This window comes from Oncorhynchus mykiss, chromosome 10 (genome assembly GCF_057628025.1).
Source record: "Oncorhynchus mykiss isolate SJ-2025 chromosome 10, ASM5762802v1, whole genome shotgun sequence".
NCBI classification, from domain to species: Eukaryota; Metazoa; Chordata; class Actinopteri; order Salmoniformes; family Salmonidae; genus Oncorhynchus; species Oncorhynchus mykiss.
The window spans coordinates 6,848,643-6,865,336 of NC_143031.1; the positions used below are offsets into that span (position 1 = coordinate 6,848,643).

Below are 16,694 nucleotides of genomic sequence, written 5' to 3' on the forward strand. Positions count from 1 at the left end.
AGAGCCAGGGAGAGACAGAACACTTGATCTTAGATTAGCACCTTCAGGGTACACCGGGGGGGGGGGGGGGGGGGCAGTAATTCAGAAGCAGAGACAGAAACCTGTGTTTGTAATTGAATTCAAAGAGCACACGTACTTATTGCTCATGCCAAATCTGACATACCCGTAGAAGCATTGATTGCCCAATGAACCAGATAGACCAACTCATTAGAAAAAGGCATGTCAGTAGTTTATTCAATCGGAACACCATTCTCCACATCACGTATAACATTGTCAAGCATTACAACCAAACAAACTATATTGTTCAATACTTTTGAACATATCTCATTTCAAGAGTAAAACATATTTTTAATTGGTCGGAAACAACTTGCTAATGTAATCCATTTCCCCTTTTGGGGGGGGGGGGGGATTGGTTTTCTTTCTGACATATATATATATAGTTGTTTATTTATTGAACTTTTATTTAACCAGGAAAAGCCCATTGAGACCCAGAGTCTCTTTTTTTCAAGGGAGACTTGGCCAAGGCAGAAACAATCATTCTATATAAACTTTTAAACACAAAGCTGTATATAAATAACATCAACAGTATGTCCTTATATATATATATATATATATATATCTCAATACACATACAGTACACAAATACGTGTACACATTACACAGTATATAAATGTAATATAACATTGGTACGCTATGAAACAAACGGAACATTTATATAATTAATATCCCTAGTTCAATCTGTACATCAGTCTTGTCTTGATCCTATCGGAGTAAATAATTCACAGTAGGTAACATTCAGTGCATTCGAGACCCCGTAGTATAAGCCTGTGAACACAAGTCACGTGTTCTCAAAAGGGACAGTTTGATTGGCCGAGCTGGTGGAGAAGTATACAGTTTCTGAAGTGGCTTAGGTGGAAAGTGTGTACAGTCTCTGTGGTTCTCTTGCTCTGTTACAGCATGAGAGAGAGAGACAACATGCAGGTCCATGCTAAACATTTGGATATGGATAATTGGTCATGAAACTATAAATGACATTTGGTCAAATAAGTATCAATCAATCTGTCAATCAATCAAGCAATCAATTAATCTATCTATCTATCAATTAGTTGGTTATTTTAAATATTCACTGTGTCCACTCCCTAGTTCAGCTTCTAGTCTTCTTCTGTGTGTTCAGCTTCTAGTCTTCTTCTGTGTGTTCAGCTTCTAGTCTTCTTCTGTGTGTTCAGCTTCTAGTCTTCTTCTGTGTGTTCAGCTTCTAGTCTTCTTCTGTGTGTTCAGCTTCTAGTCTTCTTCTGTGTGTTCAAATTTGCCGCTGTCAATCGCCTCATGACCTATTGTCAGAGCAGTTTTGGAGGGAGCCGGAAAGCTCATCACTCCAACTCCGCATCATCATCTTCCTCCACCTCCTGGTGGAGCTCATGTGTGACTGGGGGGGGGGGGGGGGGGGGGGGGGGGTTGGGAGTCGGGGGGGGGACAGTCCAGCCTCTGAACACTTTAACACTCACTATGGTGTGTTGCGTTCCTCATGGGTCAGCCTGTGTCTTTTAGTTACCCCTGGGCCCCTGGGTGTGTGATTCACGTGTTGCTATGGGGACCTCCGTCCTCCTTACCCCTTAGATAATGTTGCCCCGGGGCCCGCGGTGGGTGGCAATAGAATGCTCACCTAACCGGTGACGGTGGTTGTGATAACGGGAGTTCATGGACTTGGCAATGCAGACGGAAAGATCAGGCCATGGCATTTCTCTCTTCTCCTCGGTTTTAATCTGGAGACTGGAAAGTATTTATGACTGCTAGCTATTAATAGCGACTAGCCACCATCCACACGTTCCATTCAGGAACATGATCACTTGCGAGTCCAGTGCCAATCAGGTCATGGATGTATAGGCCTCTATGTTAAGCCTATAGCAGCAGCCCGACACACCTGAACACAGAGCAGAGGGTCCTCACATTTTGTATTGTAACTTTAGACTGAGGACTCTAAATTGACCCAACATTGAACAGGGAGGGATGTTGAACTTATGAACTTATGAACTTATGAACTTTAGAACTGTAGAACTGTAGAACTGTAGAACTCTAATACTTAAGTTTGAGAAGGAATTAATCCCTATAGGTCATTGTAAAGGGGTCTGGGGGCATGTTGGTTTTCAGGCTGAGAGTTTTCAAAGGTTAGGGCATGGATGTTGGTTGATTGATGCTGTAGTTTAGTTTAGTTCGTTTATTTGGCGGTTGGTTCTGAGAACTCATGGTGTTCATGCTGGTGGTGGTGGTGGTGGTGGTGCGGCTCGCTCGGCCTTCCTCTAGTTGGGCTGTGACAGTCCCATCGCCATGGCGACGGAAGCCATGAGGAGCGCGGCGCTAGCCAGTGCCACTGCGCCTCCAGACCGGTACACTACGCGGCGGTTCAGGGGCTGCACCGGCCGGAAGGTGTCCACCATGTCCTTGCCGTCCTTAAACTGGAGTTCTGAAAACTTACGCAGCTGGAAGACAGAACCAACAGGCAGACACACAAAGGTCACGGAGGTCACGGAGCTGATACTAATAGTAACAATGAGTAGCATCATATCAAACGAACAGTGTATCTACTGGTAGGGTTTGTTCAACTACTCAAATAACTACTCTATAACTGTTCTGAATGCTACGGTTCCCCACCACACAACGGTTCTGAATGCTATGGTTCTCCACCACACAACGGTTCTGAATGCTACGGTTCTCCACCACACAACGGTTCTGAATGCTACGGTTCTCCACCACACAACGGTTCTGAATGCTACGGTTCTCCACCACACAACCTCTTCTGAATGCTACGGTTCTCCACCACACAACCTCTTCTGAATGCTACGGTTCTCCACCACACAACGGTTCTGAATGCTACGGTTCCCCACCACACAACGGTTCTGAATGCTATGGTTCTCCACCACACAACGGTTCTGAATGCTATGGTTCTCCACCACACAACGGTTCTGAATGCTACGGTTCTCCACCACACAACGGTTCTGAATGCTACGGTTCTCCACCACACAACCTCTTCTGAATGCTACGGTTCTCCACCACACAACCTCTTCTGAATGCTACGGTTCTCCACCACACAACGGTTCTGAATGCTACGGTTCTCCACCACACAACCTCTTCTGAATGCTACGGTTCTCCACCACACAACCTCTTCTGAATGCTACGGTTCTCCACCACACAACCTCTTCTGAATGCTACGGTTCTCCACCACACAACGGTTCTGAATGCTACGGTTCTCCACCACACAACCTCTTCTGAATGCTACGGTTCTCCACCACACAACCTCTTCTGAATGCTACAGTTCTCCACCACACAACGGTTCTGAATGCTACGGTTCCCCACCACACAACGGTTCTGAATGCTATGGTTCCCCACCACACAACGGTTCTGAATGCTACGGTTCTCCACCACACAACGGTTCTGAATGCTACGGTTCTCCACCACACAACCTCTTCTGAATGCTACGGTTCTCCACCACACAACCTCTTCTGAATGCTACGGTTCTCCACCACACAACGGTTCTGAATGCTACGGTTCTCCACCACACAACCTCTTCTGAATGCTACGGTTCTCCACCACACAACGGTTCTGAATGCTACGGTTCTCCACCACACAACCTCTTCTGAATGCTACGGTTCTCCACCACACAACCTCTTCTGAATGCTACGGTTCTCCACCACACAACAGTTCTGAATGCTACGGTTCTCCACCACACAACGGTTCTGCTTTCAGAGTGTTTCCTAATGTACCAACAAGACGTTGGGTTAAACGGCTGCTCTACCTGGTTTTTGCTGAGAGGAATGGGCTTCTCAAACACGGTCCAGACCACGGACTCAGTGCAGTTGGGGGTGGTGAGGGAGCCTTTGTAACGGTAGTAGTTGGTCAGGTTCTGCTGGGGAGGAATCAGCTGCTCCAGAGACACAGCACTCAGAGTGGCTTGAGCATCTGCAACAGCACAGCATTACAATCAGAAACATTGAGCCCTGAAACAAAAGGAGACAAATTGTATATGCTACACAGAACTTATATTAATCTTAGCAAAACATTGGTGTTGGTACATGCCAACAGGACAAGACATGGGAGAAACATAGAGCATTGAACCAAATTCTATCTGGGATGCACAAGTTACATACAAAAGGGTACATTAATCTTGGCATGAACTCATGAAAATATTTGGCATCTGGAGGAAGATAGGACAAGACACAGAGGAAAGCATTGAAGACATTAGGGAAGACATCAAATCTCCTCAGTCTCTCTCGTTACATGTCAATTAAATGAAACTGTGAGGATGAACAGTATCTGCTATACAGGAGCAGAACAGAACAGAACGTATCGTGTACATTATCACATGTACAAAGATGTCAGATTGTTTTCAGCTTCGTAAATCTAATGTATGATACATGCCATATCTTTAGCAAGATGGATCTGAATAACCCATACATCAGTTATAAAATATACCCACGAGTCGTCCTGATGCTCTGGAGAGATCTAACATTAGGTTATAAAATATACTCACGAGTCGTCTTGATGCTCTGGAGAGATCTAACATTAGGCTATAAAATATACTCACGAGTCGTCTTGATGCTCTGGAGAGCTTTTACAATGGGGTCATATTTTCGGTTTTCACTGAGAGATTCCTGACAAGTGGTACAAAAATAAGAATCATGACTCAAGCATACAGGGCCTTCAGAGAGTATTCACACCCCTTGACCTTATCCACACTTTGCTGTGTTACAGCCTGAATTTAAAAACGGATTTACATTTAGATGTTGTGTCACTGGCCTATGCATAATACCCCATAATGTCAAAGTGGAATTCAGTTTTTCGATTTCATTTAATTAATAATACATTTTAAAAAACAACAAGCTGGAGGGTCTTGAGTCAATAAGTGTTCAACCCCTTTGTTATGACAAGCCTAAATAAGTTCAGGAGTAAACATTTGCTTAACAAGTCACATTATAAGTTGCATGGACTCACTCTGTGTGCAATAATAGTGTTTAACATGTTTTTTTTAAGGACTACCTCATCTCTGTTCCCCACACATACAATTATCTGTAAGGTCCCTCAGTCAGGCAGTGAATTTCAAACACAGATTGAACCACAAAGACCAGAGAGGTTTCCAATGCCTTGCAAAGAAGGGCACCAATTGGTAAATGGGTAAAAAAATATATATTAAAAAAAAAGCAGACATTGAATATCCCTTTGAGCATGGTGAAGTTATTAATTACATGGTGTATCAATACACCCAGTAACGAGAAGATACAGGTGTCCTTCCTAACTGCATTCCTAACTCAGTTGCCAGAGAGGAAGGAAACCGCTCAGGGATTTCACCATGAGGCCAATGGTGACTTTAGAATAGTTACAGAGTTTAATGGCTGTAATAGGAGAAAACTGAGGATGGATAAACAACATTGTAGTTAGTGTTGAGAAGTAACCTAATTAACAGAGTGAAAATAGGGAAGCCTGTACAGAATACAAATACTCCAAAACATGCATCCTGATTGGAACAAGGCACTAAAGTAATACTGTAAAAAATGTGGCAAAGCAATTCACTGTTATGTTTGTGTCAAATCCAATACAACACATTACGGAGTACCATTCTCCATATTTCAAGTATAGCGGAGGCTGCATCATGTTATGGGTATGCTTGTAATTGTTAAGGACGGGGGAGTTTTGCAGGATAAAAAAATATATGGAATAAAGTTAAGCACAGGCAAAACCCTATCCAAAACCTATGGCAAGACCTGAAATTGCTTGTCTAGCAATGATCAACAACCAAATTGACAGAGCTTGAAGAATGTTGAAAAGAATAATGGGCAAATGTTGAACAATCCAGGTGTGGAAAAAGCTCTTAGAGACTTACCCAGACAGACTTACAGCAGTAATTGCTGCTAAAAGGTGCTTCTACAAAGTATTGACTCAGGGGTGTAAATATTAATGTAAGTTAGATATTTATGTATTTAATTGACAATAAATTTGCTAACTTTTCTAAAAAAAAATTGATTTCACTTTGTCATTATGGGGTATTGTGTGTAGATGGGTGAGAAAAACAACAACAATGTAATCCATTTTGAATTCAGGCTGTAACACGACAAAATGTAGAATATGTCAAGGGGTGTGAATACTTTCTGAATGCTCTATATCTATCTATCTATCTATATCTATCCATCTATATATACAGTATATATATACACACATGAATAAACGCCAATATATAAACACACAGTATATCACATACAAGACAAATTGCACAGTGCTATGATGTCACTTCATTTAGAAGTGTTGCCACGGATACGTGCATTAAGAAGTCTACTCAAAGACTGACCGGCTACGGCAAAGACCATTCAAACATATTGAAATGTTAATTAACCTCGTAGAAAAATCCCAGAACTGCAACTCCGGATGGATCTTTCAGGGCATCTCCCAAGTTGGAGTGCTGCTGTTTCATGTGAACAATATGCAGCTGTAGAAAAGTAAATAGAAAGTCCGTATCATCACTATCACTTTCCTCTGAACTCCGTTTCAGCTCATTTTCAATTGGACTGTGATCCTCTGTTATGGATGTGACACTGATAAGAACATTTAAACAAACAAAATATAAAAAGTGTGTTTCGTGTGTGTCGAAATCAAAAATCAAACTTTATTGGTCACACACACACACACACACACACACGGTTAGCAGTTATTATTGATAGTGATGCGAAATGCTTGTGCTTTCGACAGTGCAGTAATATCTAACAATTCCACAACAACGACCTGATACACACAAATCTAAGTAAAGAAATGGAATAAGAATGTATACATATATGGATGAGCAATGACAGAGCGGCACAGTGTGAGTGTGTGTGTGTGAGTGTGAGTGAGTGTGAGTGTGAGTGTGAGTGTGTGTGTGTGTGTGTGTGCGCGTGCGTGTGAGTGTGTGTGTGTGTGTGTGAGTGTGTGTGTGCGTGTGTGTGTGTGTGTGTGCGTGCGTACGTGTCAGACAGTAGCTGTCCTACGTAACATTACCTCCATGGGGTACTGCTCTCCGTCGATGGTGTGTTCTGACCCCGGTCCTCCGTTCTTTCCCCAGTGCAGGTGGAACTGCACTGCCTTATAGGGCGTCTCCAGGTCTCCACCAATCACATAGGCATCGTGAGGCACGTTCACCTGCACTGGAGGGGATAACACAGTGGAAATTACATTAACAAAAATATATCGATGTTATATAGATCTTTCTAGATGTTTGTTGCTAGGAAACGACATGCTTCTGGAGGGGAAGTGGCGGGTTATTGGGATCAACAACAACATGTTTTGTCTTTCAATGTAAACAGTTTCAATAAATAAAAGCATCTTTTTACATAATTTAGATCAAGTTCAGGTAGGCATGAGGAAAGACTGTTCAGGGGCCTTCATGAAACACACCAGAGTGTCCATTGTTTTTGATCGGGCCTTAATGAAACATACCAGAGTGTCCATTGTTTTTGATCGCGCCTTGGAAGGAATCCTGGTACTGTTTAAACTGGAAGGGTGTGAGGCGTATGTCTGGTACGGTCTTCCTGTGGACGATGTTGATGGGGGATTGGTTATCACCTGCACAGACTCTGTTAACATGATCCCACTTCTCAGGTCCTGTAGAACAGTGAGGATAAAAAAAGACAGCAAGATACACACCAGGAATGTTCATGTGTATTATATCTGTCTGAGTACAATTGTTTTGAGGAGTGGGTAAGTGTTTCATTAGGAGGGAGGGAGGGAGGGAGGGAGGGAGGGAGGGAGGGAGGGAGGGAGGGCGGGAGGGAGGGAGGGAGGGAGGGAGGGAAGGGAGGGAGGGAAGGGAGAGGAGAGCTGGGAGGGAGGGAGAGCAGGGAGAGGAGGGAGGGAGAGCAGGGAGAGGAGGGAGGGAGGGGTGAGCTGGGATGGAGGTAAGGAGGGAAGGAGGGAGGGAGGGGTTTGGACAGATGGACAGGTTTGGACAGATGGACAGGTATGGACAGATGGACAGGTATGGACAGATGGACAGGTATGGACAGATTTAACATGACATGTCTTGTTCATCACTGTGTTTCAAACTCACCATTACAAGGGGTGTCACAGGTATGTTGGGACTGGTAGCACCAATCTGAAACATGACAAATATCAGTAAATAGTACATGATCAGAATATTTAGCGCATAACAAACAGCATCTAAATCACACAATCTGTTGTTGTTTCCCTGTAATATAATGTTAAAGTCAGAATCAAACATCAATCACTTCAAAGCAAATATCCTTCTGTGAAAACAGTGGTGAGGAATGACCTTGATATGAATAAATGTTCCTAAAATAAAACTATGTGAGTTGTTGCCACAGATTGAAACTGTAAAGATCTGAAACCAATGGAGAGTATTTCAGGGAGGAGAGTAGAAGGGGAGGGGCTAGGGTCTGATGTCATCATCGGCCCCATACATTCTAATCCTACGGCGGCCCCATACATTCTAATCCTACGGCTGCCCCATACATTTTAATCCTATGTCCCCATACATTCTAATCCTACGGCTGCCCCATACATTCTAATCCTACGGCTGCCCCATACATTCTAATCCTACGGCTGCCCCATACATTTTAATCCTATGTCCCCATACATTCTAATCCTACGGCTGCCCCATACATTCTAATCCTACGGCTGCCCCATACATTTTAATCCTATGTCCCCATACATTCTAATCCTATGTCCCCATACATTCTAATGCTACGGCCCCATACACTCCATTTATACATCTCGTTCTGGACGGAGGCAGTTATCACCTGAGTAAAGAATGTTTGTACCCTCATCATATTGTTAACCCTCACAGCAGTTAACAACATTCTGTACTGCAGTCTATTTTGAGAACTAAAAGGGGAGGGAGGAGGATGGATGTTACAAACAGCAGTGATTCTGGAGAATGACCAGAAACCGCATCCGCAAGAATTCAAAGATATTTATCAAATCTGCCCATTATCAATAGTTCGTTTATTTTCGCTTTTCCGCAAACAATGAATTGTTCAAGTTCTGCTTAAAGTCAACTGTTATTACCGGTTATACAAATGCCCCTAATACACAGGAATTGTGTTTTCTATTGTTCAAGTACACAAAGGCACACTAACAAGTTAACGCTCTATCAGAATATATACAAAAAATATTAATAATATTTAACATCAAAGGACAACTTCTCACGCTTGTTTTGAAAGTTTATTAATATTTCACAATGGGACTGGCTCTTGCTCTGAGACAAATATCTACTGCTGTCTCGCAGATCGAATATTTATGGGAAAAACAAAAAATGGAATATACAGTGTTATTAGTACTGGAGTGGAAGAGTTTCTCCTCCCGGAGCTGAAGGAAGTGCTGGTTCCTGGTTTCTTTCTTTGCCACCGTTTGGTTGGTAAGCCCATTTCCTTCTGTACTGGTGTGATCATGGCTATCATTTTTTTTTTTAAAGCACAAATAAACTCTGCAGGGGGTCTAGACTTGGAAGGTCACAGAGTGTACCCATGTGGTGCCATTATTAATATATTGTTTTCAATGAATAAATAACCTTCAAGCTGATCATAGAAAAGAGCCAGCACCATACAGGGAGGAAGAAATAAGTAACAGGAGCACTTTGGGTACTCCAAAACAACCACATATGCTCTGGTATGAGAATAGTACAAAAAACATGAAAAATTATAACCACAAATAGGTGCTAAGTGGCATTAAAATTGTTGGTTTGCAAAATGCAAAATTGCAAAATGTCTACAATTGCAGAAAACTTGCTTTAAATTTGCTTGACATTTTCTTTACACACCATGGCAAAATGTGTAGAATTGAAAATCAACTCTGCATTTTAAGACTATTTTCCTGCAATTCTACACATTTTACAATTGCGTGCAAACAAGATTCTGTAATTTTAGAACACATTTCAGACAATTCTACTCATTTTGCCATGAGGCAGAGAAATATTTATTTTCTTCAGTTTTACAGCTAATTTCCTGCAATTCTATCCATTTTGCCATGGGGTGGAGATATATTTTTGCCGTTTTAAAGCTAATTTGTTGCAATTCTACACGTTTTGCCATGACTTATGCCATGTTAATATGATGTCTGAGTGTGAATGACTAACACAATCAATAGAGGCCCCATGGAGGTCTGGGCCCTGGGCACTTACCCTGTGAGCCCGGTCAGTATTCGACCATGATCACTACAAGTCCAGATAGCTAGCTAGACTAACTACCAATCTAAACATTGTTAGCTGACTAGGCTAACTACCAATCTAAACATTGTTAGCCGACTAGGCTAACTACCGATCTAAACATTGTTAGCCAACTAGGCTAACTACCAATCTAAACATCGTTAGCCGACTAGGCTAACTACCGATCTAAACATTGTTAGCCGACTAGGCTAACTACCAATCTAAACATTGTTAGCCGACTAGGCTAACTACCGATCTAAACATTGTTAGCCGACTAGGCTACCTACCGATCTAAACATTGTTAGCCGACTAGGCTAACTACCAATCTAAACATTGTTAGCTGACATGGCTAATTGATTGACTGTTAGTGACTGACGTAACAATAGATAAACTTCTAAATTGCACCTGGTGTATTGTATTACTCTTACTCTCAATAGTAAGTTCAAACCCCGACTGAGTTCCTAAGATAGTTGACAGGGGCCCTAAGCGACCGCTGGTCCTGGAGTCGGACCAGGGTTTGCAAGTTGAAAAGCCTTTCAATGTGTGGGCTAAGTCATAATTAAAATACAGTGCCTTGCGAAAGTATTCGGCCCCCTTGAACTTTGCGACCTTTTGCCACATTTCAGGCTTCAAACATAAAGATATAAAACTGTATTTCTTTTGTGAAGAATCAACAACAAGTGGGACACAATCATGAAGTGGAACGACATTTATTGGATATTTCAAACTTTTTTAACAAATCAAAAACTGAAAAATTGGGCGTGCAAAATTATTCAGCCCCTTTACTTTCAGTGCAGCAAACTCTCTCCAGAAGTTCAGTGAGGATCTCTGAATGATCCAATGTTGACCTAAATGATTAATGATGATAAATACAATCCACCTGTGTGTAATCAAGTCTCCGTATAAATGCACCTGCACTGTGATAGTCTCAGAGGTCCGTTGAAAGCGCAGAGAGCATCATGAAGAACAAGGAACACACCAGGAAGGTCCGAGATATTGTTGTGAAGAAGTTTAAAGCTGGATTTGGATACAAAAAGATTTCCCAAGCTTTAAACATCCCAAGGAGCACTGTGCAAGCGATAATATTGAAATGGAAGGAGTATCAGACCACTGCAAATCTACCAAGACCTGGCCGTCCCTCTAAACTTTCAGCTCATACAAGGAGAAGACTGATCAGAGATGCAGCCAAGAGGCCCATGATCACTCTGGATGAACTGCAGAAATCTACAGCTGAGGTGGGAGACTCTGTCCATAGGACAACAATCAGTCGTATATTGCACAAATCTGGCCTTTATGGAAGAGTGGCAAGAAGAAAGCCATTTCTTAAAGATATCCATAAAAAGTGTTGTTTAAAGTTTGCCACAAGCCACCTGGGAGACACACCAAACATGTGGAAGAAGGTGCTCTGGTCAGATGAAACCAAAATTGAACTTTTTGGCAACAATGCAAAACGTTATGTTTGGCGTAAAAGCAACACAGCTCATCACCCTGGACACCCTATCCCCACTGTCAAACATGGTGGTGGCAGCATCATGGTTTGGGCCTGCTTTTCTTCAGCAGGGACAGGGAAGATGGTTAAAATTGATGGGAAGATGGATGGAGCCAAATACAGGACCATTCTGGAAGAAAACCTGATGGAGTCTGCAAAAGACCTGAGACTGGGACAGAGATTTGTCTTCCAACAAGACAATGATGCAAAACATAAAGCAAAATCTACAATGGAATGATTCAAAAATAAACATATCCAGGTGTTAGAATGGCCAAGTCAAAGTCCAGACCTGAATCCAATTGAGAATCTGTGGAAAGAACTGAAAACTGCTGTTCACAAATGCTCTCCATCCAACCTCACTGAGCTCGAGCTGTTTTGCAAAGAGGAATGGGAAAAAATTTCAGTCTCTCGATGTGCAAAACTGATAGAGACATACCCCAAGCGACTTACAGCTGTAATCGCAGCAAAAGGTGGCGCTACAAAGTATTAACTTAAGGGGGCTGAATAATTTTGCACGCCCAATTTTTCAGTTTTTGATTTGTTAGAAAAGTTTGAAATATCCAATAAATGTCGTTCCACTTCATGATTGTGTCCCACTTGTTGTTGATTCTTCACAAAAAAATACAGTTTTATATCTCTATGTTTGAAGCCTGAAATGTGGCAAAAGGTCGCAAAGTTCAAGGGGGCCGAATACTTTTGCAAGGCACTGTACACTAACGCCTATCGGCTAATGCCTTCATTGGCCAAGTAGCCTCCCTTCTACCCTGGCCTACGTAATCCCTACCCCAACTTCCACCTGTAGAATTAGTTCTAGGAGTTAAACTTCCTGGATGACTTCGTGTCCGTTACCAAGCAGCACCATCAGAACCGTTCTCTTTTCACTATTGTCCAACAAAAAATATATAAATATGCTGTAAACCATGTCAGAGTGGAATAGTGCATTTTAAAAGGCATTTGTAAACCATGCAAGAGCGGAATAGTGCATTTTAAAAGGCATTTGTAAACCATGTCAGAGTGGAATAGTGCATTTTAAAAGGCATTTGTAAACCATGCCAGAGTGGAATAGTGCATTTTAAAAGGCATTTGTAAACCATGCAAGAGTGGAATAGTGCATTTTAAAAGGCATTTGAAAACTGATTATCTCAGAGAAATAGGTACGGTGTGTATTAAGTTTTTTAATAAACACATTTTAAAAACTTACACAGTCCTTAATGTCAATCAATTATCCTACAAACAAAGCCTGCTTCTGTTAAATTGGCATCTAAATCAGATTTCCGTGTTCACAATTCCTGTGTGACCAATAGCTGATCTGCTGATAGGCAGCCCTCGACTCTGCTCTGATCTTTATACCAATGCAGGGCAAAGTAACATTGAACAATGGGTTCTCAAATGGCTTTGAGCTGAGTGCACACTCCCAGGGGAGCGAGGGTTTTTGAGCAGCCGAGAAATAGGAAACTGTCAAAGAGAAACAAAAGGCAACGAAAGAAAAATAAGTCTGTCTGCACATTTGCAAACATCATTAGGATATTAGGACGTGTTAAACAAAGACAGCGAGAGAGAGAGAGAGAGAGAGATCTGAGATGTGTCATGGTGTGCTCTATGCCGTACACAACCCCTCTCCACACATATCATGGTCTGTAGGCCTATAGGTTGTATAGGGGACTTACTCTAGACTAGATATAGACTTAATTACGCAACCTGGTCTCAGAGCATTTCGTATTATTCTGTATGTAAATTTGCCACACTCCATTTTGTATGATATGTTATGTATGGTATGTATTCATTTGTAGATGTTCATCACCCATTTCATACAGTATGTTACAAATGACAATTCGTATTATATGTTACAAATTACAATTCGTATTATATATTACGAATTTGTAAATCATACAATATGTTACGAATTTGGAAACGTACAATATGTTACAAATTTACAAAACGTATGATATGTTATGAATTCTAGCTAGGTGGGGTAGGTTAGCTAACATTATCTAGCAGGCTAATATTAGCTAGGCTAGGGGTTAGGGGTTAAGGTTAGAATTAAGTTTACAATATGTGTTAGGTTAAAGGGTTAGGGTAAGGCTAAGAGGGTTAAGGCTAGTGGAAGGGTTAGCTAAGAGGGCTAAGGCTAGGGGAAGGGTTAGCTAAGAGGGTTAAGGCTAGGGCAAGGGTTAGCTAAGAGGGTTAAGGCTAGCGGAAGGGTTAGCTAAGAGGGTTAAGGCTAGGGCACGGGTTAGCTAAGAGGGTTAAGGCTAGTGGAAGGGTTAGCTAAGAGGGTTAAGGCTAGGGCAAGGGTTAGCTAAGAGGGTTAAGGCTAGGGGAAGGGTTAGCTAAGAGGGTTAAGGCTAGGGGAAGGGTTAGCTAAGAGGGTTAAGGCTAGGGGAAGGGTTAGGTAAGAGGGTTAAGGCTAGGGGAAGGGTTAGCTAACATGCTAAGTAGTGGCAAAGTAGCTAAAAGGTAGTAAGTAGTTGAAAAGTTGAAAACTATCTAAACTGATAACGTTGTTTGTGATGAGATTCAAACTCGCAACCTTTGGGTTACTAGGTGTTTGTGTTATACACCCAACCACCCGACCAACCACCCTACATATCATACTAATTTGAACATCTCGGTTTTACATGTACTATGTTACGTTTAGTCTATGAGACCAGGCTGAATTACAAGGGGATATGAAAGAACCATGATAATAAAATATTTACAGAGGATATATAGGAAATGGGGCTATGGTGATGTCCAAGTGGTTGGCATGAGGTCAGTGTGTCTTTTGGGATGCAAAGAGAACAACTCCCCTATTATTTTTTTATTTAACCTTTATTTAACTAGGCAAGTCCGTTAAGAACCCATTCTTATTTACAATGACGGCCTACAGCGGCCAAACCCTGACGACGCTGGGCCAATTGTGCGCCGCCCTATGGGACTCCCATTCACGGTTGGTTGTGATACAGCCTGGATTCGAACCAGGGTGTATGTAATGACGTCTCTAAGCACTGAGATGCAGTGCCTTAGCAGCTGCGCCACTCTTGATCCCCAAAGAGCAGGGGTGACATCAGACAGTGCACAAGTGTTTAAACCGACCAGTTCAACCATCTGCATTTGTCCACTTGAGAAAATAGGTTTTATACAATGTGATGCAGCTAGGAATTGGTCAATTGGCATATGGGGATTTTTTTTGTGTGGATTCAAATAGTGAAGCTCAAGGTCAAAGGCATCTTCTTTGACCAGATGCAAAAGCAACGTAGCATGATGTTATTTACTTTTGTGGCTGATATCTTCATCCAAATAGTATGGTATCCAATTTCGTTCTCAGTGGGGACATCACGATGTTCTCGACATCCGCAGAGCAGGCAGTCTAATGCAGCCTATAGCTCGTGAGCGCGTTACCCATTTCAGGACTGGGGAAAGCCAATAGATAATGCATTTTTGTCAATTAAACCGTTAGACCTACCTGTATGAGATCTGAGTTCTCGTGTTTCTCCCCGAAAACGTTTGTAGAGATTGACCGTTTATCCGCAGTTTGTTGTTGGAGCTCATGCTGCTTCTCGTTGCGACAAGCACGCAAGTCTCTCTCATTGGCTCGTGCTGAACTCCGTATTGGGTGCAGGTGCACGTGGAAGAATGAATGGGGATTGCTTGATATAACAGAGCTGTTTTCAAAATCCGATTCCGAAAAGGATATGATGGGCTTCTCTGTTCGTTTTCTTTTAATAGTTGACCAGCATAATCTACCGGTCATCATGTTAACACCTAAAAGCCGACACCTTTGGCACATTGACTTGTTGACAGACAGAGACACTTGAGTTTCACTGTATGTCTTTGAACTTACTGTGCCACAGTGCTTTCATGGTAAGGGGTTGGAGAGCTGTGGATCTGCCTGCCAGCATTGCGTGGGAAATCTCTATGATGCACATGTCAGGTGTTGAATAGCATTTACGCGCGCGTTTGGGGTGATGATATGCGGCGCGGGACGGAAGCAGCTCGCTCATGTTTGAGGCTAGTTGTGATCTTAAGGTAGTAAGTATCCTAATACGTTTTTTTATTTATATCAAGTTATCCTGAGAAGTGTTTTCAATTTCATAGATGCTCAAATATAACATTGGATGATATCTGAGAGGCGGCTTGCTGACACGGGATTTTTAAAAGCCAAACAGGACCTTTCCTAATGAAAGGTAATTCAACTTCAAAGAATTTATACCAAAAATATAACAGCTAAAAACTGACTTCAACCAGTTGTTTTTAATGTGTTATTGGTCTACTTGTAATATTTTAATAAACCTATGCTTGAAAGCCGATCAAATACGATATAAATATATTTGTTACCGTTTAATAAAATAATAATTAAAAAAATGTAAACCCTCAATTACAACATCAACAATGTAAATGGAAAACAATGATCAGGTGTATCACGAATAAATAGGCTACTCATAGGATGACCAGAGGATGTAATGTGATCTCACTAAGCTGATGTAATCTTTGAAATGCAGCCAGTACAATATTCATTTACCTCAAAGCTTTGAATGGTAGGAAATTAGTACGTTGTCGCCTGTTTACTTACATTGGATACGTTTGGCTACAAATTATTTTTTTTACATATATATTTATAGACCTAGTATATCATTTTTTTTTTTACTATACAGTAAGTAAATTCCTACTTATCAATATATTTTTTTAGTTTCCCCTTATTTATGAAAAATAGATTCACAAATATGATTTATTGAACGAAAGTATAGTTCATACAGATAATACACCTTTCCTTCCAAGTTCAGAATACAATTAATCAAAAATCGACTCACCTGCACCGGTGCAGATTTTTAAAAAGAATGCCAGAAAAATAGATAGGATAAGATGTTGCTGCATTTTGGAGAGCGTCTCTGTCAGGTTCGAGCGGCGCAGGGCAACACAATGAGTTATTTATTTTTCAATGTGATCGCATTCTTCTTCCAAGAGGGTCTTATACTTATCTATCATCCTACTCAACAGGAAAGAAACAGCCCACCCCTGGCCCCTCCCCTTTCGGATATTACTTCTATT

General features: G+C 41.7%; 1 protein-coding gene across 3 annotated transcripts; it reads right to left on the bottom strand.

The window, feature by feature from the left end:
• Nucleotides 1-207: 207 nt before the first annotated feature.
• Nucleotides 208-16,694, bottom strand: ca4a (carbonic anhydrase 4a). 3 transcript variants are annotated; one of them, XM_036989581.2, is made up of 8 exons: nucleotides 16,457-16,694; nucleotides 8,066-8,110; nucleotides 7,456-7,620; nucleotides 7,018-7,163; nucleotides 6,380-6,472; nucleotides 4,580-4,646; nucleotides 3,791-3,954; nucleotides 208-2,477 (listed from the first exon to the last, which is right to left on the bottom strand). In XM_036989581.2, exons 1-8 carry the CDS (start codon nucleotides 16,518-16,520, stop codon nucleotides 2,298-2,300), a joined length of 924 nt encoding a protein of 307 aa, XP_036845476.1. In that variant the 5' UTR covers nucleotides 16,521-16,694; the 3' UTR covers nucleotides 208-2,297. The 3 variants fall into 3 exon arrangements, with proteins under 3 accessions (XP_036845476.1, XP_090044957.1, XP_036845475.2); XM_090188831.1 differs by having other exon boundaries at nucleotides 7,414-7,620; nucleotides 16,457-16,584; XM_036989580.2 differs by lacking the exon at nucleotides 16,457-16,694 and adding an exon at nucleotides 15,112-15,492.